Source organism: Hibiscus syriacus, unplaced genomic scaffold (genome assembly GCF_006381635.1).
Source record: "Hibiscus syriacus cultivar Baekdansim isolate YM2019G1 unplaced genomic scaffold, ASM638163v2 tig00110429_pilon, whole genome shotgun sequence".
NCBI classification, from domain to species: Eukaryota; Viridiplantae; Streptophyta; class Magnoliopsida; order Malvales; family Malvaceae; genus Hibiscus; species Hibiscus syriacus.
The window spans coordinates 7,186,950-7,211,851 of record NW_024062733.1 but is presented as its reverse complement, the minus strand read 5'-3'; the positions used below and the strand labels follow the sequence as shown (position 1 = coordinate 7,211,851).

The 24,902-nt window shown below is 37.3% G+C and overlaps 1 protein-coding gene across 1 annotated transcript in view; it reads left to right on the top strand.

Annotated features, from left to right (window-relative positions):
- Positions 1 to 24,902, top strand: part of LOC120125130 — a 107,335-nt gene that overhangs the window by 28,803 nt on the left and 53,630 nt on the right. Inside the window, exons 13-17 of the mRNA XM_039143622.1 lie at positions 329 to 404; positions 14,921 to 15,001; positions 15,066 to 15,146; positions 24,674 to 24,750; positions 24,845 to 24,899. Of these exons, the coding sequence (XP_038999553.1) occupies positions 329 to 404; positions 14,921 to 15,001; positions 15,066 to 15,146; positions 24,674 to 24,750; positions 24,845 to 24,899 (370 nt within the window). The remainder of the gene's footprint in view (positions 1 to 328; positions 405 to 14,920; positions 15,002 to 15,065; positions 15,147 to 24,673; positions 24,751 to 24,844; positions 24,900 to 24,902) is intronic.

Below are 24,902 nucleotides of genomic sequence, written 5' to 3'. Positions count from 1 at the left end.
TATTACGCAACATTTTCCTTGGGAGAATGAAGTTAAAATTTTGACCTTTTCTTTGTGCTATAAGTTGTACTATTTTTGAATAAATTTATCGAGGTCGCTGGTAATTTCATGATTTTGACTACCTGGAAAAGTGATGTTCACCTAATATTGTTTCTAGATGGCCTGAAAATAAGCATATCTGCATATGGCATGCTTACTTTTTGTTTTATGCCTGCATATTAAATAAATTTATGGTTTCCCCTCTTGGATTTTTAGTTAGTTATTATTGGTGATTGAGAGACAAAGTGTAAAAGTTTAACCATGAGTCCAAATTTTCATTGGATGGCAGGTGTACAAACCTACACTAACTCGATTTGAAAGTGCTGGTGGTCTGATTAGAAGCTCTCCGGCAGATATATCTAAAGGTAATTTGAGGACTCTTTAATGACCTACTAGTCCAAGTTAGTTAAGAGATAAAGGCTTATGAAGCAATAATAAGGCTAAAATTGGGACTGCAATTTATGATAAGGGTTGTGTTCTCAAATGGATTCTTAGGAGTTGTAATTTGGAGGCTGACAGGCTAGCTAAGCAGGGGATTGGTTGAGTGTAGAAGGCCTTTTGTTGTATGTTTTCTGTCTTTTCTTCGGGTTGTATAGGCTCTTACTTTGCAATAATTACGCTAGTTTGGTAATCAGGACTCACAATTAGTTGATGGGGACCTAGCTTAGGAGGTCATGTCTAAGTTAGTGTTGTTGTTTTTCGTTGTTTAAGGGCACCGTATGGTTTTATTGCTTTAATTAGGGGTGTTGCCCTGGTTGTATATTATGTACTTAAGTTGTGGAATGAAATTCTAAGGCACTCTTTTCCTCATTCCAATGATTAAGGAGCTTTCTTTCAAGCTCCATTAATTAAGAAGGAGGTTTTTAATGAGGCCTTCAATTCTTATAAAAAAAAATAAGGTTAAAATTTATCTCAATAGTTTTGAGGGGATTAAAGGTTTACATTGCGAGGTCCTCTTAAGGTTAAACACTACGAAATATTAGGGAGTGTAGCACTTGAGCTTAGACAAGCTTGTTTGTTAATGGTGCATGTCATAAAGTTACATTCACATTATTTTTGAAATATTCTCTTTATTTTTAAGGCTTAATGAATGAATTGGTCCCTAAAGCATACTATTTTTCTCACTTTAATCCTTTTACTTATTTTTTGGTCCAAACCAGGATCTAATGTTATTATTTTTCTCATATTAGTCCCTATCGTTACCAATGCCATCAAAAATAGTTTGGCAAGTTGACAAATTTCACAGGAAAAGGTCTTTGGTATTTTATCACTGAACGGGTGAGGAAAACCGTCTATAATGATCATAACCCATTTATTTTTATTAACATGATTCAATTTTCGAAACATGACAACATTCTCTTCCCCGCATCTTTTAACTCCTTTCTTCAGCACCAAATAACATTGCTTCTTGGAGAAACTTGCCACAGTGATTCATTTTTAAGCATATATTCTTTAAGCCATGTAACCCTTAAAAATGTTTTTAAGTGCTTTATTCCTAGTTTCAAGATTCTTTAAGCCAATTCACCCTTCTCTTGTACATGATTCACCATCCTTACACAAAAACCGAATACACATCTGACTTATTTTTTGTACTAATTTTGGCAAAAGAGCTTCCATTTTCTTCATTTATATTCCTCTCAATTGGTTCCCACATACTTTTTTTTAATAAAGATTTTTGCACTGGAAGCAGGTTGTGGGGTGGGATCCTTTCCTTGACTTATCTAGGTCTACTGATAAGAGCAAAGAAAAATTCGGAGCTATTGTGGGAGCCAGTATTACAGAAAGTATACATCAGATTAGCAGGTTGGAAAGCTGCCTCTTTATCGATGGCTGGAAGATTGGTGTTGGTAAAATCAGTGTTGTCCTCCTTACCTATTTTCTACCTCTCTATTTTCAAAATTCCGTTAAGGTAAATCAGAAACTAAACTCAGTAATGGTAAGATTTCTTTGGGGTGAAGAATCAGACAAGAAAAGGGTTTATTGGAGTACGGTATGTCAACCTTTGGAAGAAGGAGGTTTAGGAGTCTTGGACTTGAGTTTGGTTAATAGAGTTTTGCTTGGGAAATGGGTTTAGAAGTATGCAAATGAGAAAGACTCTTAATGGAAAAAATTGATTTGCTGTACGCATAATGTCAGTAAGTTATCTCTGTCTATAGGCAAGGTGGTTTCTTCTCAAGATTCTTGGGTATGGAGAGGTATTCTGAGTAACTATGAGAAAAATAATGAGATAGGGGAGTGTTTGAGGTCCAATTCGAAGATCCAAGTGGGGAACAGTAAGTCAGTTGAGTTTTGGAATGATATTTGGGTTAATTGATCTTCTTCAAAGATTCAATTCCCTAGGATTTTTGCTCCGTCGACTAACAAAAGGGGAAAAGTGGCTGAATTTGGTGGATTTGAAAATAATGGTTGGGTTTGGAACATTCAACTAATGAGAAATCTTTGTGACTGAGAATTGGATCAGTGGATTTCCCTAATGCTTTTGATTGAGAACTTAGCCCTAAATGAATCTATGGATGATTTTCTGGTGTGGTCGGGGAAAGGGAATGGCTTGTTTTCAGTAAAATCTTGTAGAATGACTATTTCAAGCAGAACTGGAGGTTTTTTTCAGTGGAAGAAGTGGGTGTGGTCTGGATTGACTCCTCCTAGAGTGGAAACATTTCTATGGCAGATTACTCACCAGAAATTGGAGGTTATAGTGGAATTGAAGAAAAGAGGAGTTAATATAGAAGATGTTTTGTGTCCTTTTTGTCACAAATATGAGGAAACAATTCAACATCTGTTTATTTCTTGCTCGATTGCAGAGGAGTTATGGTATAGATTTTTAAGGTTTTGGAATATCTCTTCAGTTATGCCCCAAGAACCTTCTTCCCTACTTTGTTCTTGGTCTTATCTAAGGGAGTGTTCTACTATTTGGAAGTTTATTCCAGGTGTTGTTCTATGGTCTTTATGGAAAGCTAGGAATTCAGTGGTGCTTGAAAACTGGAATCTAGACACTTTATCTCTGTTATTCATTTCCAGGATTAGGTTGGCTAAATGGATTTTAGCGAAATTCCCTCATGTTAATATTAAGGTTGACCTACTAGTAGGGGATCCATCGCTTGCAGACAAATTACCTATTAAATCCTATTAAAAGAAGAAGGTTCTTTACTGGTCTCCGCCTCCTTCTAATTTCTTTAAGTTCAATGTTGATGGAGCGGTAAGAGGTGATGGGCAGTAGGGTGGAATTGGAGGAGTCTTGAAAGATTCGAAATGTTCGACTTTAAATACATTTCTATTGCGGTGGGACCTGGTCCTCCTATGTTAGCTGAGTTGAAAGCTATTAAACAAGGAATTGATTTATTCCTTTCTTCTTAATGGGCTTTGAAGGGAAGACTAATCCTAGAGAGTGATTGTAAATCAGTAGTTGATTGGATTTTGATGCTATTTTCTGCCCCTACATTTTTCAATACTTTGGTTGGGGAAATTGGGGCCTTAGTTTCTGCTAGGGGTATTATTGTTAGATGGATTCTTAGGAGCTGCAATTGGGAGGTAGACAAGTTAGCTAAGGAGGGGATTGGTTGATGTTTAGAGTTTTATAGTTGTTTTGGTTTGTATTTTATTTCAGACAGTTTATTATTTAAGCTGTAATATTATGTAATTAAGGTTTATTAATAAGATGAGGTACTCTTTTCCTCCTTCCGCTAGTTGTCTCTTTCACAAGAGCCAAATAAGAGGGAGGTTTTTAATGAGACATCCTATTCCTATAAAAAAAGATTCAATATTTCAATTCGTTCCTGAACTAAGTCTCAAACCCCTAAATGCTAATCAAATAATAATACGAATATTGATTTCGATGATCATGTTTTGCAAGATAATCGAAGTTTGGATGACCAAGGTGAAAATGCCATAACATAATTGGATCTAAAACAATAGAATTAGGAGAAGTTGTAGGAACAGAGTTGATAACATAGCTTGAATAAACTTGCCCATGTAGATGAGAATTCCCTTTAAGCTAAGTAAAGGTCACCACACAATTCAGAACTGCCAATCAACCTCCCTCAATCATTGCCTGTAATTCACAAAGTTGGAATATAATTTAGTGACAGTTCAAATCACTTGATAATTTGTTAACAGAAATTAGAATGCAAACCAATTTGAGAATATAAAGGACAGAGGATAAAAGGTCCTTTCTTAATTGAACTGATCCAATCCCCATTTAAAAAGGCATTCTTGATCTTAAGTTGATACAAAGGCCACTCTTTGTGCAAATGTCTCTTGATAATCAATCTCACAAGATTGAGTGAACTCTTTTGCCACTAGTCTTTGCTTTGAACCCTTCAATGTTTCCATCTGCATTGTATTTTACTGTGAAAATCCACTTGCATCCTACTGTTTTCTTCTCGTGTGATAGTTCTATGAGAGTCCAAGTGCCATTGCCTTTTAAGGCTGCAATTTCTTCTTCAACTGCCCTTTTCCATAGTGGAATCTTCCATGTGAATAATCTAAGAAGGGAAATTCAAGAAAAAGAGATTTAGAATGAAAAGAGAAGAAAAATTCTATTTCGTATTGCATTAAAAATAAAAGAATCAACCTGTTTTTATAGATTAAAAATTAAAAAAGTAAAATTTTACTCGATATCTTTTTCTTAACCTTTATTTGTGAGTTATGTTACATGTATGAGATTACTTTGTAAATATTAGAGTTTTATTTTAACTCTAACTCTAGCCCTTATTATAGATAAAGATAACTTCTAACTTACCTAGAACTCTTACCTTAGCTAGAACTCTTAGTAATTTCTTGTATAAAAAACCCTATTGTAACTGTTGATTTAGTACGTGAATAAAATTATTTCTTCTTCTCCTGTAAATCAACTTTCTACATGATATCAATTTAGGTAGATCCTGCCTTGACCTCTGTCGGCTACGATGGTTCTTCCCGATTCTTCCGAGGTTGCAACCTCTGCCTCTCACCCAATCCCTGCTCAATCTTCTTCTATTTCCGTTATCTGTCATCGCTTACATGGCGACAACTATATTCCTTGGTCCCAATCGATCCTGTTGTATATTACCAGTCACCAGAAACAATAATATCTCTCGACAAACATGTCGATTCTAGATTCTTCTAACCCCCATTAGGATACTTGGTTGTGCGAGAACACCATGGCTAGGGGTGTTCAAATCTAGGTACCCGGGTCTTCGGGTCGAATCTTTTGTTTGGCAGGTGATGCACAAGAAGATTGCTGTCAAAGTAGAGTTAATAAAACGTGGGGTATAAGGTATAGAAGACCCATTGTGTCCGTTCTGTGGGTTGGCTCAAGAAACAGTTTCCCATCTTTTCTTCTCTTGCAAAGTGTCTTGGGGGTTATGGACTATCTTTTTGCATCGGTGGGAGGTTCCCTTTGCAATTCCAGAGTGTCCTATGCTTTTTTTTTTCCTGTTTGGGCAGATCTTGTACCCAAATCAAGGGTTTGGGGGTTCATCCCAGGAGCCGTTTTGTGGTTAATCTGGAAAATGAGAAATGATATTGTTTTTAATAATGGGAAATTAGATTGTGTTCTGCTATCTTTTCTATCGAGGTATAGAGTGACAGCTTGGTTTTCTTCGAAGTTTCCAAATCTGATGGTTTCCTTTGATAGCCTTATGGGGAACTTGCGTTAGCTGATCGTGCGATGTGCTCTATTAAGAGGACTTTAAAGGAAGTTACTTTGTCTCCTCCTCCGTCAGGATTTGTTAAAGCGAATGTTGACAGCGCTATGGATAAGTGGTGGTCGAATGGTGGAATTGGTGGAATGATTAGAAATGAGAAAGGAGTGATGTTGGGATCGTTCTCTGAAGGTATTGGATCCGGACCTCCAATAATGGCAGAGTTGATGGCGGTAAAAAGAGGCTTGAATTTGTTTCTGGATTTGGGATTTTCGACAAAAAGAAGGCTTATTTTGGAATCAGATAGTGTTGTGGCAGTCGATTGGATAAAAAATCCATTAAGTTCCACCCCGATGTTCCTATCTTTAGTAAAAGATATTGCAGAGATTGTGGTAGATAAATGTGTCATTGTGCGTCAGGTGGTGAGAGCAGTTAATTAGGAAACGGATAAATTCGCTAAACTAGGGATTCATTAAGTGGAGAGGATTTATTTTTTGCTGTCCTGTTTCTAGGGAATTTTTCACAACTTAGGTTTATGTTTAAGTGTGTTACAGGCTTAGTCTTATTAGAAGGTTGTTTCCTGTAGGGTAATTCTTATGCTTAATTGTAGTTCATATTTGCGCAGTGTTGCGGGGACCAAGGATTTTGGCGTTCTTGTAATCTTATTGTACTTGTTTCTTATGCAATAAAATTTTTAAGGCACTCTTTTCCTCCTTCCAATGTTCGTTAAGTCCTTGTTGCTTGACAGATATGAAGGGGGGTTTTAATGAAGCATTCCTTATTGAAATGCAAGAATGGAATTAATTTAGCAGGTAACATTTCAACTAGGTGAACTTGTAGGTTTCTTCTAAGCAAAAACTTTAGAAAACATGAGTGAGAAAGGTAGAGAGAGAAATAGAGAGTTTGTGACAGATCGTTCATCTTCCGATAAGGAATGGATTGTTTTCGTAGACAATCTTAGTAAGAGAGTTACTAGAAGAGAGTTAATAGAGATCTTCGATATTTATGGTCGTGTTTTAAGGGTCTACATTCCAAGTTTTATGGTGAAACCAAACTATAAGTCATCAACGTTTGCCTTTGTGCAATATGCGATGGAGGAAGGTTGTAGAAGAGCGATTCAGAACGTCAATGGAACACTGATAGATGGGAAGAGAGTCTCAGTGGGGGTTGCAAAGTATAAGAAGGAAAGGAGAAGAGCAACTGATGACAAAAAGTTCCAGGTGGAAGGAAATAAGCATGTGCGAGGGGAGGAAGGTAGGCAGCAGGTGGTAATGGGAAAGCCGAGCAGCCCGAGGGACGGCAGAACGTATAAGGAGGTGGTGAATGTGGAGGAAAGAGCGGAGCATGATAGAGCGGGAATTAAGGGAGGACAAAATTTGAAAGCTAATGGGATAAGGAATGTATGGGAAATGCACATTCCTTCTGAAGATTCAAGCTGGGTGAAGAATTCTTTAACAGGGGTTTTGAAATATCCTCTTCAGTCTGATATGGTGAAAAAGGCCCTGGCGAAGGAGGGTTATGAGGTCAAAATAGTAAGATGGGGTTATGTTAAGAATGCTTGTATCGTTATATTCAGTTCTAATGAAGATTTCTTAAAGGCTTGGTCGAACATTAGAGAGAAGTTGTTCCTATGGTTTAAGTGGTTATCTCCATTGTTAAACGAAGGAGTTCCATTGGCGTACTGCTTGGTAGAGTTGGTGGGGCTACCATTTCTTAGTTGGTCTGCACCTTTTCTGGAGAAACTTGCAGGAATGTGGGGAGAGTTTGCGAGTATCATGGAGGAGACAAAGAATAGAGATGATCTTTCATCAGAGAGGTAACTGTTAAGGGTAGCAAGTCCTTTTGATATACCCGAATATATTTATGTAGGGTCATATGGAAGATCTTTTAAAGTCATAATCAATACGGGACCGAAGTGTAATAATTTCCAAGCTGGAATCGGAGATGAGCTGCAGAAGTATTTCGATGATGGGAGTAGTGATGATTTTTCGAAGGAGGATGAAGGAGTTAACTCAGAGAAGAAAGAAGACAAGTGGGAGAAGTCAGTAGAGGAAGTAGGGTTAAAGGTGGACACGTGGTTACAGCAGGGTCAAGAAAGAGGGAGGTTAGAAGGTGGCGGGGAACAATCTCTGAAACATAAGTCCCACACGAAACCTATCATTAATGGGCTGTCAGACAATTTTGAATTTGAATTTGAGTCTAAGTCCTATAGAGATTATGCGGGGCTTGGGCTGCGAAAGGAAGTGGATCAGTTATATCCAGCCCAATCTGATGGGGAATCATCTTCACCACTCTCTAAAATAATTCCTGCTGGGCCTGCTGTTAAAATTAAGTGGGATGGACTGGAGAAACATAACAAGTTCCAGTCTCTTTATGAATTAATGGAGGATGATAGTTGCAATATTCTAGAAGAGGATAATGAGGAAGGCCAGGGTGAGGATATTTCTGTTCGTGGTAAGATAACAGAAGGAAGTTTCATGCAGGAGGATAATAATGTAGGATTTATGAAGAGCTCTAAAAGTTGGAGAATAGGACATTCAAATTATGCTAGCCTGTCAATTAGCAGTGCACCCGGTGGTAGGAGAGAAAGAGGTCGATATGCTAGAGTCTATAGAAGGTTAAGAAATAGACGAATTTGGTTAGGTGCAAACAACAAAACAGAATTATTTTGTTAGAGGTTAATCAGAATCAATGATAGAAGGCAACTGAAAGCATATATTTTCAGCAGAGTTTTTCAGAATATAGGGGAAATGGACAGGAAGAGGATATCAATTGTTCAACAGATGTTCAGAAGACACCGAACGTCCCATTAATTGGCAGTAATCGTTCAGAGAGTCTGGCAGCAGCTTCTTACACTGCTTCAGGGTCACGATTTAATAAAAGAAGGAAGAGAAGAGCTTTAATCAGTGAAGCTTTGGAAATGGTTAATATTTCTACTGCTTCATCTCATTTTTCGAAGCTGGTAGAGGAAGCAATGGCCACATGGGAAGTGTGTCAGATGTTAGGTATCTCTTTCAAGGAAGGGAAGAAGGCTTTTATTGATAAAATTGTGAGTCTTGAAAATGGTCTGGAGGTAGGAAGGGAAGGGTGATATGCGGGTTCGCAGGGAATATTTTTGGTGTTTGGTTTTGAAGTTGGTATATGCAGAAATTTAGTATCCTTACTTGGAACATTAGAGGTTTAGGGAGGAGGGAAAAATCTTTAGTAGTGGCAAGGCAATTTAAGAAGTTAAAACCTGTTATGATTTTTATTCAAGAATCTAAACTTGATCAGTGTCATGCGTCGATCATAAGGAGGATTGGAGGAAATTTGCTGAAGGGAGTGGTGGTTTCTCCTGCACAAGGGTCTAAGGGTGGATTGATTAGTATGTGGAATGAAAACGTTTTCAATGTCACTAACCAGCATGTTCATAGTAGGTTTATCGCATTAGTGGGGAATTTTTTGAATGGCCAAAAGGAGTTTGTCTTCATTAATATCTATGGACCTGTTATTGAAGCTAAAAAGGAGGAATTCTTTGGGGAGTTGTTGAGTTATGTTAATTTGACGAATTTGCCAGTTTGTATTGGGGGTGATTTCAATGTGTATCTTGTTCCGGAAGAAAAGCAAGGGAAATCACAAAATTGGCATGCTATTGAAACTCTTAGATCATTTATACAACAAGCTAACCTTATGGATCTGCCTATGTCAGGAGGAACTTTCACCTGGTGCAGTAACAGAGAGTTGTCAACATGGGTTAGACTAGATCGATTTCTAATTTGTGGCAGATTTTTGAACATCTTTCCTAGGATTTCACAATGCCTTTTACCAAAATCAATTTCAGATCATAATCCGGTTTTGTTGGAGGATGTTAGTCACAATTGGGGCCCCAAACCCTATAGGCTTTTTAATTTTCTGTTAGAGGAGAAAGGGTTTGATGATTTGGTTGAAGGTTGTGTGGTTGATGAGAAGAAGAAGAGGAATAGAGGGGGGATTTTCAGGTTGTTACAAAATGCGAAGAAGATCAGAAATTGGCCTTGCAGCAGTCATTTAGGGCTGGCAGACTCTATTTCGCTGCTTGGCTGGCAGACTCTATTTCGCTGCTTGAAGTGAAAATAAACGAATTGGATTTAAAGTCTCAAGGTGGAATGTTGTCTAAGGGGAAATGGGATCAGTTGATTGAATTCAAAAATGAGCTGTGGAGATTTTTAAGGATCGAGGAAAGCATTTGGTGGCAGAATTCAAGAAATAGATGGATAAAAAACGGAGACAAAAATACAAGGTTTTTTCACCTTACTGCTATGAAAAGAAATAGTGTCAATACCATTCATTCTTTGAAAATTGAAGGGGTGGTAATTTCGGATCCAGTTAAGATAAAAAACAATGTTTATGAGTTTTTCAGGACTGCATACAACACAAAAGCAGCTTTTGAGGTTGAGGGTCTAGATTTTGATTTTATGAAAATATCAATAGTTCAAAGGGCTAATCTGGAGGAGGAATTTACAGAGCAAGAAGTGTGGAATGCAATTTCTTCTTCAGATAGTGCTAAAGCTCCCGGTCCGGATGGTTTTACCATGGGTTTTTATAAGAAATACTGGAATCATTTGAAGGAGAAGATTATGGAGTTTTTTTTCAGATTTCTTTGAAGGAAAGGAGTGGGTATACGGGGTTAACCACGCTTTTATTACCTTGATCCCAAAGAAAGGTAATCCGGAGCGTATAGAAGACTAAAGACCCATTAGTCTTGTGGGCAGCCTTTATAAAATTCTATCGAAAGTGCTTTCAAAGAGATTTATTTCTTGTGTCAAAGATATTATTAGTCCTAATCAGTTTGCATTTATTCCGGGGAGACAATTGTTAGAATGTGCTTGTGTGGCCAATGAAGGAATTGACAGTTGGAGGAAACAAGGGCTTAAAGGGGTTGTCTTTAAAGTAGACTTCAGCAGAGCGTATGACACAGTGGAATGGCAGATTGTTATAAGATTATTGAAAGAGATGGGTTTTGGTGACAGGTGGTGTTCTTGGACCACACAATGTATTTCCACAGCTTCTATATCGGTCCTAGTCAATGGTTCCCCTACAGAAGAATTTCTTATTGATAAAGGATTAAGGCAAGGATGTAGCCTCTCTCCTATTCTGTTCAATGTTGTTGGGGAATTGCTTCACAAGATGCTTACAAAAGCAGTGGATTTGGGTCTGTTTCAAGGGTTTTCGTTCGGCAATGATCAAAATTCCTTTAATTTATCACACCTACAGTTTGCGGGCGATTTAATTATATTCTGTCGAGCCTCTATTACCCAGATCAAGAATGTTAGAAGAGTTTTGAAGATTTTTAGCCTAATGTCGGGGCTCCATCTCAATTTAGCCAAAAGTAAACTTTATGGTATTAATATGGAGAATGACTTACTTGAAGAATGGGCGAGGGATATTGGCTGTTCTATTGGCTCTTTCCCGACAGTTTATTTAGGCCTCCCTTTGGGTGCAAAAAAGAATACAGAGGTTGTGGGAGCCGGTCATAGAGAATTTTAGTAGAAAATTGGCGGGGTGGAAAGCTTCATCTTTATGCATGGCTGGCAGATTGGTGCTTATAAAGTCGGTACTTTCATCTTTACCCATTTTTTACCTATCTATTTTCAAGATGCCATCTACTGTTTCTCAACAGTTAAATTCTTTGATGTCGAATTTTCTTTGGGGTGGAGGGGGCGAGAAGAAGATAATGCATTGGATTAGTTGGAAAAAGATTTGTAAGCCGTTGAATGGTGGAGGCTTAGGAGTTGTTGATTTGAATCTTACCAAATGAGCGTTGTTGGGGAAGTGGGTATGGAAGTTTGCAAATGAGAAAGACTCGATATGGAAGAAATTCTTTTGTAGTAAACATAATGTGAGTTGTCATTCCTTGAATATCACTAAGGCCCTATCTCATAAAGACTCATGGATTTGGAGGGGAATTGTCAATAACTTCTCAAAGAATGACTTCATTGGAGGGTGCCTTAGATCTCATGCAAAAATACAAATAGGGAATGGAAAATCTCTCTTTTCAGAAGGATACTTGGCTTGGGGATTGTCTATTAAAAATTCTTTTTCCTAGGATTTTTGCACTTTCTACTAACAAAGGTGGGAATGTGGCTGATTTTGGCAGTTTTGACTTGAATGGATGGGAATGGAATATTAAAACGAGGAGGAATCTATGTGATTGGGAAGTGTTGCAGTTGGTTGAGTTATTGAATAGCCTTAAAGACATTAAATTGATTGAATCCTTGGAGGATTGCCTGCTGTGGGATGGCTTGGGGGACGGGCTGTTTTCTGTCAAAGAGTGCAGGAAATCTCTAGAGACTGTTTATGAGGATACATTTCAGTGGAGAAACTGTGTATGACTGGGTTTAGTCCCTCCTAGAGTGGAGACTTTCCTTTGGCAGCTATCTCATCAAAAAGTTGATGTTAGGATGGAATTGATGAAAAGGGGGGTTACTATAGGGGAGAATACTAACTGCCCTTTGTGCAACCTATGTGATGAATCAGTCCAGCATCTTTTTTTGTTCTGTCAAGTTTCGTGGGAGCTGTGGAATAAATTAATTTGTTATTGGAGTATAAGTCTAGCTTTTCGAACTCAGCAAGGTGTCTGGGGGGTCTGATTTATGGGTAAAAGGGGTGTGGCAGGGTTTATCTCCTCCTCGTGTTGAAGTCTTCCTGTGGCAGCTAGCACATCAGAAAGTGGCAGTGAGAGAGGAGTTGGTGAAAAGAGGTTTGCAGCTAGGGGATGAAATTCTTTGTCCGTTTTGTAAAAAATAGGTGGAATCAGTTCAGCATTTATTTATTTCGTGTGATGTTGTTTGGGAACTTTGGAACAAGATAGCAAGCTTTTGGGATATAGCCTTAGTCCTTCCAAAGGATCCACCTTCTTTGCTATGTTCTTGGGGTGAGCTGAGGGGGAAATCGTTGATTTGGAAATTTATCCCGGGAGTAGTATTTTGGTCGATTTGGAAAGCTAGGAATGCAATGGTGTTCGAAGGTTCCCCCTTGGATAGGATGTCTCTGTTTTTTATTGCTAGATTCAGGTTATCTAAATGGTTTCTAGCCAAGTATCCTAAGTTTCCTATTCAGGAGGATGTGCTGATTGGTGATCCATATCTTGCAGATGGTATTAAAGCTCTCAACATTAACAATTTTCAGGTTTCTCGCTGGATTCCACCCCCTATGGATTTTTTGAAGATGAATGTCGATGGAGTTGTTAGACTTGATGGCTCAAATGGAGGTATAGGAGGTATTTTGAGAGACTGGAATAGCAACTCCCTTCTGACTTTTTCAGAAAATGTAGGTCAGGGTCCCCCGCCGGTTGCTGAGTTAAAGGCTATTAAGAGAGGCATTGAAATCTATATGTCTTCTTGTTGGGTTAAGGTTGGAAGGTTGATTGTGGAAAGTGACTGTAAGTCGGCTGTGGAATGGGTCCATACCCCAGCTTTGGCCCCTGTTTTTATCCTCCCATTAGTTAAAGAGATTTCATCTTTTATCTCGGACAGGGTGCACTCAATTAGACTGATTCCAAGGGTGTGTAATGGGGAGGCTGATAGGTTAGCAAAGATGGGAATTGGTTGATGTTTAGTCGTTTCCAGTGCGTTGTATCGTTTGAGTTTAGGTTTTTGGTTGTCTGTTGAGTAGCTTAGTCTGTTGTGTTTTTTCAGTATGGTGTTTATGTTAAATCTTATGTAATTTCGGAGGAGTAATAAAGTTTCTAAGGCACTCTTTTCCTCCTTTAATCAAGAAGGAGGATTTTAAGGAGGCCTGTCATTCTTATAAAAAAAAATAAGTCTAGCTTTTCCAGTTGACCCTCCTTCCTTACTTAGTTCTTAGTCTGATTTGAGGCCTTCTTCGGTTATTTGGAAGTTTATTCCGGGTGTAGTGCTATGGTCATTTTGGAGAATCAGAAATGAAATTATCTTTGATAATGGTAAACTAGACAAGCTTTTACTGTTTTTCACTGTTCGCTTAAGGCTAGCAAGATGGTTTCTAGCAAAATATCCTCTTTCCTATATTAAGGTGGATTCTTTAATTGGTGATCCTTCCTTGGCAGATAGTATCTCTGCTTCTAAGGAACTACTCAGACCTGGGTGCTGGTGGATTCCTCCTCCAGTAGATTTTTTTAAATTGAATGTGGATGGGGCTTTTAGTAGAGTGGGGAGAGTTGCTGGAATAGGGGGTCTTCTCAGGGATTGGAATCGGGTTATACTTATCTCTTTTTCAGAAAATGTTGGTCCTTCTCATCCTTATTTAGCAGAATTGAAAGCTGTTAAAAGAGGCATTGATATCTTTGTTTCTTCAGAATGGTTGTTCAAGGGCAGACTCATTATTGAATGTGATTGCAAGCTGGTCGTGGATTGGATCAAAGATCAAGCTTTGGTTCCTCTTTCCCTTTCAAATTTTGTTAAGGAAATTGTATCTATTGTTTCTTTTAGAAACTTTATTGTCATGTGGATTCCAAGGTCTTGTAATTGTGAGGCTGACAAGCTAGCAAAAGAGAGGATCGGGTGATTTTTTTGTCTGTTTCAGTTGGTATCTGTTTCTGAGCCTAGAAGCTAGAGGAGTGTGTGAGGTCTTATGTTGTATGTAAAAGTGTTTTTAAGTCTTATGTAACTTGGCTTTCATTAAGAAATTGAGGTACTCTTTTCCTCCTTCCGCTAGTTGGGCCTTACCTTATTGATAAGGTCCATTAAGAGGGAGGTTTTTAATGAGACCTCCTATTCCTATATAAAAAAAAAGGTCCACTAAGAGGGAGGTTTTTAATGAGACCTCTTATTCCTATAAAAAAAAAATGAAGCATTCCTTATTATAAAAAAAATGTTATGGTCTTAATTTATTCTCACATGATGATAGGTTCTTATATTTTCTCCGGATGTGCGGATTTCTATCATCAGTTGTGAGCCAGTCTTTACAATGATGTACTTGCATGTTTTAGTCTAGCATGGGGTGCAAATATTTGATCAAACAATAGAAATTTGCTTAAGTCTGTTGTGCTTCCAGACTTCATTGTGAACAACAATAAAAATTGATTTTTTCTGGTTTCTTGCTCTTGTTGGGTGATAATGAAAGCATATGACTATATGCAAGGTCAAAAATTTTCTTCAGTGTGCTGCAGTAGTGAATCTCAGTTCTCTTGTGTAAACTATGAACTTCAAATATGTAATGAAACAAAAATGTTCCAAAGTTGGAGAACATCGAATGTTATTTAAAATTTTCATGATTAATTCACAGGTAAGAATATGTATGTTTTGAGATGTTTTTTCCTGTAGATGTTGATGTGCTCGTAGTCATGGTCACAAATGAAGCTCAAGCTGAGAGTGTTTTATTTGGGGACCTGGGTGCAGTTTCAGGTATGTTTCTACATAACTATCAGCAATTTATGAGCCACAGCTGATTTTACTGTGTGTTTTGCAGCCCTTCCATCTGGAGCATCTATAATTCTTTCTTCCACTGTATCTCCTGCATTTGTGAGCCAACTAGAACATCGTTTACAGAGTATGTGTTAATTTCATTCAATTATCTATTTGCACTAACATAAAGCAAAATTTTTCGTTTGAAGTAAAACATACCATTGTTTTATTATTCAAATTCCATCTTTCTTCACAGTGTTCATTTTTCTCCTCCTCTACCAAAAATCCCTTCTTGCTTGTGGTTTTGTCCTGCTTGAGTACACTGCATGGTTAGGTACAAAACTAAGCTGAGCTGCGCGTCTCTATGCTTAGTCTCAGCTCATCGATCCTGAGCACAAGATGAAGTAAGAACTTTGTTCGAACGTGGGTCATTTAGTTCAGCGAAGTATCAAGTTGAGCCCAAGCTCTTAATGAGCTTGCCACTTAAGCTAAAGAAGCCCACATAAAGATAATGTTTGGCTCACTTTATGTTGGTCCAGTAGATGAAAACCGTTTGTTGACAATTCACTTGTGGGAGAAAGATGTAGGGGGAGCACCTTTATTGTCACATGTTCTTTTGATGAACGATGTTAGGACTTTTTTGGTGTGTGATAAATTCTGCTTGTCGAGCAAAAGAGAGAGGGAGAGAGATAGAGAGCACTTAAATTGGCCATCTTGTCCGAATTACCGTATCTGATTGTTTGGAAGTTTAATAATTGGTTTCATTAACTGGAGCTATTCACTATTTGGGAAGAAGTGGTTGTCAGTGGAGGAGAATGTGAAAGGGAAAATTAGACTGCAACCCCATGGTTGAGAGTTTTTATTAGCTAAATAATTATCACGATGCAAAGAAAACCTTTTTTTTTCCCACAATGCAAGAAAAACATAATGACATCATTATGCTTTTTCATCTATACATTACAGTAGCTGAACAATATAAGCACTTCCCTTAATAGGATATATATATATATATATATGATTACAAAATTGAAATGGCACATAGTATGTTTGCCAAACCTACTAATTCTCAGTTCCCTTCAACTACTCTGACTAGCTAAACAAACCCATAACTGAGGTAAAATTATGTAGGAATATGCGTGTCAGAAAATAGATTAAATTAGGAATGCTTTTAATAGGATTTTGTGAATATTAAAACTGCAGATGGTTCCCTTTCCCAGATTCATGGACATGATTTTATCTCTCTCAATAAGTATATGCTTCTTGATAATGTTCTTTTTGTACCTAATCTTGCTTGCAACCTCATAATTGTCAATAAACTTTCGAAGAATCTAAATTATGCTATCAATTTTAATGAATCTGGATGTACTTTGCAGACACTGGACATGAAAAAGATGATTAGCAATGCTAGCTTGCACAATGGCCTCTATATCCTAAATGACCCTCCAACTTTCGAACAGACACCTCCTACTTCTTTCACAGCCTTGGAAAAAATTGATACTATTATGTTATGGCATTTTAGGTTAGGCCATCCTAGTTTTCAATATCTAGCAAAGTTATATCCTTCTCTTTTTATTAATAAAAAGCTACATTTGTTTAAATATCATATTTGTTCTCTTGCTAAACATACCAATGCATCCTATTCATCATCTAAATATAAGCCTTCATGCCCTTTTTCTTTGATCTATAGGGACATTTAGGGTCCTTATAGAGTGAATAATGCTAATGGCTGTAAGTGGTTCATTACATTTATTGATGACCATAGTAGGCTAACTTGGACATATTTAATGGGAGACAAATCTGAAACTTCTGTTATATTTGAGAGATTTTATACCATGGTTGACACCCAATTTCATTCCAAAATTCAACTTTTTCATTATGATAATGGCACTGAATTCTTTGCTACATTATTGTGTGCTTTTTTCAAAATCAAAAGCATAATTCAAATCAGTTCTTGTGTTGACACTCCACAGCAAAATGACATTGCCGAGAGAAAAAATAGACACCTTCTTGATGTTACCCGTTCTCTTCTCTTCCCCAACAATGTTCCAACCTACTTGTGGGGAGAGGCCTTGTTAACTGCCACATATTTGATAAACCGTATGCCTAGTAAGGTTTTGAATTTCCATACTCGATCCATTTTCTTGGAGAGATACCCCCACTTCAAGCCTATTTCTTCTATTTTACCTCTTAAAGTCTTTGTCTGCACTGTTTTTATCCATATTTTTGCTCCTAATATGTCCAAGTTCGATCCCAAATCCCTAAAATGTGTTCTGGTAGGGTATTCTTCACTAGAAGGGTTATAAATGCTATCATCCACCTTCTAAATGATTTTATGTCACTATGGATCTCACATTTTTTGAGCAGGACCCCTATTTTCCTAAAGCTGAAATTTAGGGGGAGACATGGAATGATTTTCAGCCTTATCATTAACATCAAGTAACCTCTCCTAGTTTTTCAATACCTTCAAATCCACCTTTGTTATTTACATCTACTACCTTTCCTTCCTTACCTTCAGATTCTTCTACTCCCACTCCTAGTAATCATCCTGATACTTCCAAAACTACACCTCCTAAACAGCTTCTGGTTTACACAAAAAAAGAACAGAAAAAAAAGGAAAACTAAACCTGAGGCTATTATGCAATCTGATACTTGCCGAGAGTGGATTTAGGTCCAGCTGCTAATGTGGAAGAAGAAGGAAATGAGTACAGTAAGTCCACTTCTCTTAATCTTGACGATTTTCCTATAGCCATTAAAAATGGAGTAAGGCAATACACTAAACACCTTATTCAAAGATTTGCTGGTTACAACTTTTTATTGTCGTCTTTCCAAGCCTTTATAGTAGCTTGAATGAAAAACAAATCCCCTCAAATATTGATGAAGCATTAAAGGATCCTAAATGGAGAAGGGCTATTAAAGAGGAAATCAGTGCACTCGAGAAGAATGTTACATGCACTATAACAGACGTTCCACAAGGCAAAAAATCTGTTGGTTGTAAATGAATCTTTGATGTGAAATATAATTCTAATGACAGTGTACAGAGATACAAAACAAGGCTAGTGGATAAAGGATATACACAAACGTATGGGGTAGATTTTACAGAGACTTTTGCTCTAGTGGCTAAACTCAATATAGTTCGGGTACTACTAAGTCTTGCTATCAACCATGACTGGAAACTACATCAACTTGATGTTAAAAATGCTTTTACCAATGGCAAACTCGAGGAGGAAGTCTATATGAAGGTACCACCTGGTTTGGAGTCTATTGAAGGAAATTAAAAAGTGTGCAAGCTTAATAGGTCACTATGTGGGCTATAAACAGTCCCCTAGGGCCTGGTTTGAAAGGTTCACCATAGTGATCCTAAGAAATCGCTACAGGTAGTCCCTTGCCTATCATACACTCTTCATCAAGAAAAATTTCAGGAACAAAAAAACTATCCTAATTGTATATGTGGATGACATAATCCTAATTGGAGATGATGATAAGGAAATTAGAAGTTTAAAAACACTCCTAAACAAGGAATTTGAAACTAAGGACTTAGGAAAGTTGAGATACTTCCTAAGTATGAAGGTTTCAAGATCTAAAGAGGGGCTTGTGATCAATCAAAGAAAGTATGTTCTTGACTTACTCAATGAAGCAAGTTTTTAGGGTGTAAGCCAGCCGATACACCAATGGAAGCCAGCCTGAAATTCAACAAGGAGGCAGCTGACTCCTTAGCAGATAAAGACAGATTTCAAAGGTTAGTGAGAAAGCTAATCTACTTGTCATTAACTAGGCCGGATATAGCTTTTCCAGTAAATGTATTTATTCAACACATGGTTAATACCAATGAAGAACACATGGCAACAACTAACAGGATCCTGAAGTACTTGAAGAAAAGTCCTGGACATGGTTTAATGTTCAAAAAGTCACAAGACAGTTCTGTGAAAGTCTTTACAGACTCTAGCTGGGTAGGGACTTAACAGAAAGGAGATCTACTAGTGGCTATTACACATTTGTGTGGGGAAACCTTGTTACTTGGAGAAGTAAGAAACAATCAATTGTTTCGAGAAGTAGTGCTGAGGCAGAATTTAGAGCCTTGGCATTGGGAATGTGTGAAGGAATCTGGATACTTAAGCTGCTAAAAGAATTGTACCCTAAACAAGAAGACTGTTTTGAAGTTCTTTGTGACAATCAATCCGCAATTCAGATTGCCAAAAATCCAATTCAACATGATAGAACATAACATGTTGAAATTGATAGGCACTTCGTTTCAGAGAAAGTAAACAAAGGGATAGTTGCTCTATTTTACATCCCTTCAGAAGAACAATTAGCAGACATATTTACAAAGGCCTTATCAAATCATGTATTTGACAATTTTTTATCTATGCTAGGATTATACAATGTGTTGGAAATTTGGTCATTGAAAGCCTTGATTTAGTAATAATCAGTGAGATACTCTAGGATTTGTTTTCTATGTAAATATAGAAAGTAAAAGATGTAAATCAAGAAAAAGTAGGAAAGTAGAAGCTGTCAAATATTGGCTCTAATTAGTTTCTTTTTTTATTGTAATTTCCCTCTGTATAAAAGGAGCTTTGTACTCATTCAAGAAATAAGACACATTATTTCTTCATTCTTTTCTAATTTGGTGTCAGAGCCATAATTGTGTCTTAACCCTAAAACACAGTAGTTCCAAAATCACTGTAGCCATGTCCGAAGTCGCGTTGGAAATAACCTCAACCCCTGCTGTGGCCACTCCGCAGCACCACTCCAATTCTCATTATGTCCAAATCACCACCATCGCTTAAATGGTGACAACTTCCTCCAATGGTCACAATCATTCCGGATGTATATTCGTGGGCAAGGGAAAATCGGTTACATCATTGGTGACAAGAAGGCTCCTGCTGTTGATGATCCGCTGTACGCTACTTGGGATGCTAAAAACTCCATGGTTATGTCATGGTTGGTCAATTCCATGGAGGAGGACATAAGCTCCAATTACATGTGCTATCCTACTGCAAAAGAATTGTGGGATAATGTTAGTCAGATGTATTCTGACCTAGGCAACCAATCTCAGGTTTTTGAGTTGACTTTAAAATTGGAGGAGATTCGTCAAGGAGATAATTCTGTCACCACATATTTCCATTCGTTGAAAATACTGTGGCAGGATCTTGATCTCTTCAACACATACGAATGGAAAAGTATTGACAACTGTAATCACCATAAGAAAACTGTAGAAGATAGTCGTATTTACAAGTTTCTTGCCGACCTCAGTGTTGAGTTTGATAAAGTACGAGGAAAGATTATTGGCAGACCTCCTCTTCCATCCATTGGTGAAGTATTTGCCGAAGTTAGAAGAGAAGAAAGCCGAAGGACTGTCATGCTAAAAAAGAAGAGTACTGGTGAGTTAATTGAAAATTCTGCCTTATTGAGTGATGTTGCAGCCTACAAGGCAGCAAACTACCAGCGTAGGTTTGATGATAAACCACGGGCCTGGTGCGATTTTTGCAACAAACCTCGCTATACACGTGAGACATGTTGGAAAATTCATGGCAAACCTGCTAACTGGAAAAGCAACAAGCAAGGAGAGAAGAATCGTGGAATTCCTACTGCAAGTGAAGCTGACTCAGGTCTCTTCAACAAAGAGCAGATTGATCAACTCTTGAAACTGATAAAATCCAATTTCTCATCCGGTATTCCTAGTGTTTCTTTGGCACAAACAGTTAGTAATCCTAAAGCCCTTTCTTGTCCAAATTCCTCTCTGTGGATAATAGATTCTGGAGCCTCAGATCACATGACTAGTTTTTCTCATTTATTTAATACCTATTCACCTTGCCCTGGAAATGAAAAAAATTAGAATTGCCGATGGTAGTTTTTCACCTATTGCAGGAAAAGAACTCATTAAACTGAAAGAGAAAATTAATCTCAATAATGTTCTTCATGTCCCTAATTAGCCTGTAATCTTTTGTTTGTCAGTAAACTATCTAGAGATTCTAATTGTTACATTACCTTCTTTGAATCACATTGTGAATTTCAGGACCGGAACTCGGGGATGATGATTGGACGTGCTAGGATGATTGAAGGTCTTTATTACTTTGATGAAGTATCTATCAGTAATAAAATAGTTCAGAGCTTTAGTGGCGCTAGTTCAATTTATGTTCGAGAAAAAATAATGTTGTGGCATTATAGACTAGGACATCCTAGTTTTCTTTACTTGAAACACTTATTTCCAGAATTATTTAAAGGGATTGATTGTTCTTCTTTTCATTGTGAAAATTGTGTGTTTTCAAAAAACTGTCGTTCCCCTTATTTACCAAAAGATTATCAGGCCTCCAAACCTTTTTATCTGATTCATAGTGATGTTTGGGGCCCTTCTAAAGTTACTACTATTTCTGGTAAAAGGTGGTTTGTTACTTTTATTGATGACCACACACGGTTATGTTGGATTTATCTAATGAATAAAAAGTCTGACGTGAAAGATTTATTCAAAAATTTTTACACTCTGATTGAAAACCAATTTCAAACCAAGATTAGTATTTTACATTCTGACAATGGAACAGAATATTTTAATGAGCACTTAGGTGATTTTTTGAAAGAGAGGGATTTTTCATCACTCTACATGTCGGGATACCCCTCAACAAAATGGCATTGCAAAACGAAAAAATAAACATTTACTTGAAGTAGCACATGCCATAATGTTTTACATGCATGTTCCCAAATACTTATGGGGTGAAGCAGTTTTAACAGCCGCTTACTTGATAAATAGGATGCCTACTAAGGTGTTAACATACAAAACACCACTCGATTGCCTAAAATCATCTTTTCTTGGAACAAGGTTGTTTTCTGAGTTACCTGTCAAAGTTTTTGGATGTACTGTCTATGTTCATGTTCCATGCCAATTTCGTTCAAAACTTGACCCACGTGCTATTAAATAAAAAGGGGTATAAGTGTTTTGATCCTCAAACAAAAAAATTTCATGTGAGTATGGATGTGTCATTTTTGGAAACAAAACCTTATTTCACAAAAAATTCTCTTCAGGGGGAGACAAGTGTTGTAGAAAACAATTTTTGGGACATTTCTATCCCACTACCCAATGTCATTTATCCTACACAAAAACCACGCATTTCTGAGAGTGGTCGCTTTGAAAATCCAAATTCAAGTGTTTCTAATAACGATTGCCTAGGAGAACCAGGTTTGTTGGTGCCTAATGAAGGAGATTCTCGTTCAGGGGGAGAAGTACTACAAACTAATCAACGTGATTTGAATTCTGAGCTTCAGTTTTATACTAGGAAGAGATTTCATTTGAGAAATAAAGACTCAAATATCAACCCTGCACGAAACCAATCTGAAGATCTAAGTTCTGGTGTCGAAACTTCAGGTAATCCTATCCCTACTACACCTTTGATTTCCTCCACTTTGTCCAACAATTCACCTAGTATTCCTGATCTTGATGTCCCTATAGCACTTAGAAAAGGTGTCCGAAATTGCACTCAACATCCCATTGCAAAATATCTTTCCTATCACAAACTATCAAAAAACCATAAAGCTTTCACATCTAGGATTTCACATTTGTTTGTTCCAAGGAATATACAGGAAGCATTGGATGATCCGAATTGGAAATTAGCAGTCATGGAGGAGATGAATGCTCTAAGGAGAAGTGATACATGGGAGATTGTCGATCTACCCAAAGGAAAGAAAATAGTCGGGTGTAAATGGGTGTTTACAATAAAAAGTAAAGCTGATGGAAGCATTGAGAGATACAAGGCGAGATTGGTGGCTAATGGCTTTACTCAGATATATGGGATTGACTACCAAGAGACTTTTGCTCCTGTTGCTAAAATAAATTCTATTAGAGTATTGTTATCTCTTGTAGTGAACTCCGATTGGCCTCTACATCAACTTGACGTTAAAAATGCATTTCTCAATGGTGATCTGGAAGAGGAGGTGTATATGAGCCTACCGCCAGGATTTGAGAAGAAACTTGGCAGTAACAAAGTATGCAGATTACATAAGTCACTATATGGACTAAAACAGTCACCAAGAGCTTGGTTTGACCGCTTTGGAAAGACAGTTATCAGTTATGGCTTCTTGCAGAGTCAAGCTGATCACACAGTATTTTATAAACATTCAAAAGATGGTAAAGTTGCAATTTTGATTGTTTATGTTGATGATATTATTCTCACTGGTGATGATGAAACAAAATAAACTATTCTGAAGAAAAGACTAGCAAAGGAGTTCCTAATTAAGGACCTGGGAGCTCTTAAGTATTTCCTTGGAATGAAATTTGCAAGATCTAAGGAAGGCATATTTGTCAATCAGAGAAAATATGTTCTTGATCTCCTTGGAGAAACAGGTCTACTTGGTTGTAAGATGGTTGAAACTCCGGTTGAGCCAAACTTGAAGTTACAAGCTGCTAAGGTTGAAGAAGTAAAGGACAGGGAACAATATCAAAGACTTGTAGGGAAGTTGATTTACTTGTCTCATACACGGCCTGATATTGCTTTTGCAGTTAGCATGGTAAGTCAATTCATGCACTCACCAGGGGCGGAGCATTTCGAGGCCGTCTATAGGATCTTAAGATATTTGAAAGGAACTCCAGGAAGAGGCTTATTGTTCAAGAAACATGGACATCTTCAAGTTGAAGTCTACACAGACGCAGATTGGGCAGGAAGTGTTACAGACAGAAGATCAACGTCTGGATACTGTTCCTTTGTTAGAGGAAACCTAGTTACATGGCGGAGTAAAAAATAAAATGTGGTAGCTAGAAGTAGTGTTGAAGCAGGATTCAGAGCCGTTACCCATGGAATTTGCGAGGCGATGTGGATAAAAAGGATTCTTGAAGAATTGAAGTTTTCTTACTCTACTCCAATGAAGGTCTATTGTGTCAACAAAGCTGCTATTGCTCATAATCCAGTTCTTCATGATCACACGAAACATATAGAAGTGGATAAACATTTCATCAAGGAGAAAGTCAATGCTGGAATAATATGCATGACATATCTTCCAACTGATGAACAATTAGCTGATGTACTAACGAAGGGACTACACAAGAAGCAATTTGGTAATCTGACTAGCAAGCTGGCTATGGAAGATATCTTTAAACCAGCTTGAGGGGGAGTGTTGGAAATTTGGTCATTGAAAGCCTTGATTTAGTCATAATCTATGAGATATTCTAGGATTTGTTTTCTATGTAAATATAGAAAGTAAAAGATGTAAATCAAGAAAAAGTAGGAAAGTAGAAGCTGTTAAATATTGGCTCTAATTAGTTTCTTTTTTTGTTGTAATTTCCCTCTGTATAAAAGGAGCCTTGTACTCATTCAAGAAATAAGACATATTATTTCTTCATTCTTTTCTAATTCAATGTATATTCTCCAGCTTGTAATAGATTAAATTAGGAATGCTTTTAATAGGATTTTGTGAATATTTCCTGTAGTTTTAATCCCTTACTTTAAGGGATTATATCTTTACCTAGAATTAGTTTCCTTCCTATCTCAAAGTTTCCTTAGATAGAGATGTAGCTTGTATATAAATATGTAACAAATCCTATTGATTATAGAATGGAATAACAGAGAATTACTCTGATTTCTCGCAAATTATAATGGTTTTCCTTTGTTCAAATTGTTAAAAGTGCGCTGCTTTTTCTGTTATACTTGATGTCACTGTTATTCACTTGGTAATTTATCTGTGCATCTGCAGATGAAGGAAAAGATTTAAAATTGGTTGATGCACCTGTTTCTGGGGGTGTTAAAAGAGCCTCTATGGGTGAACTTACAGTACGCAAAAGGGAATTTAATTTAAAATTTTAATTGAAACCTCTTGATTTGTACTTCTGAAGTTTGTTTCTTTTTTTTCTGTTTCTATTTCTAGATAATGGTTGCAGGTTCAGATGATGCTCTTAAAAGTGCAGGTCTTGTCCTCTCAGGTA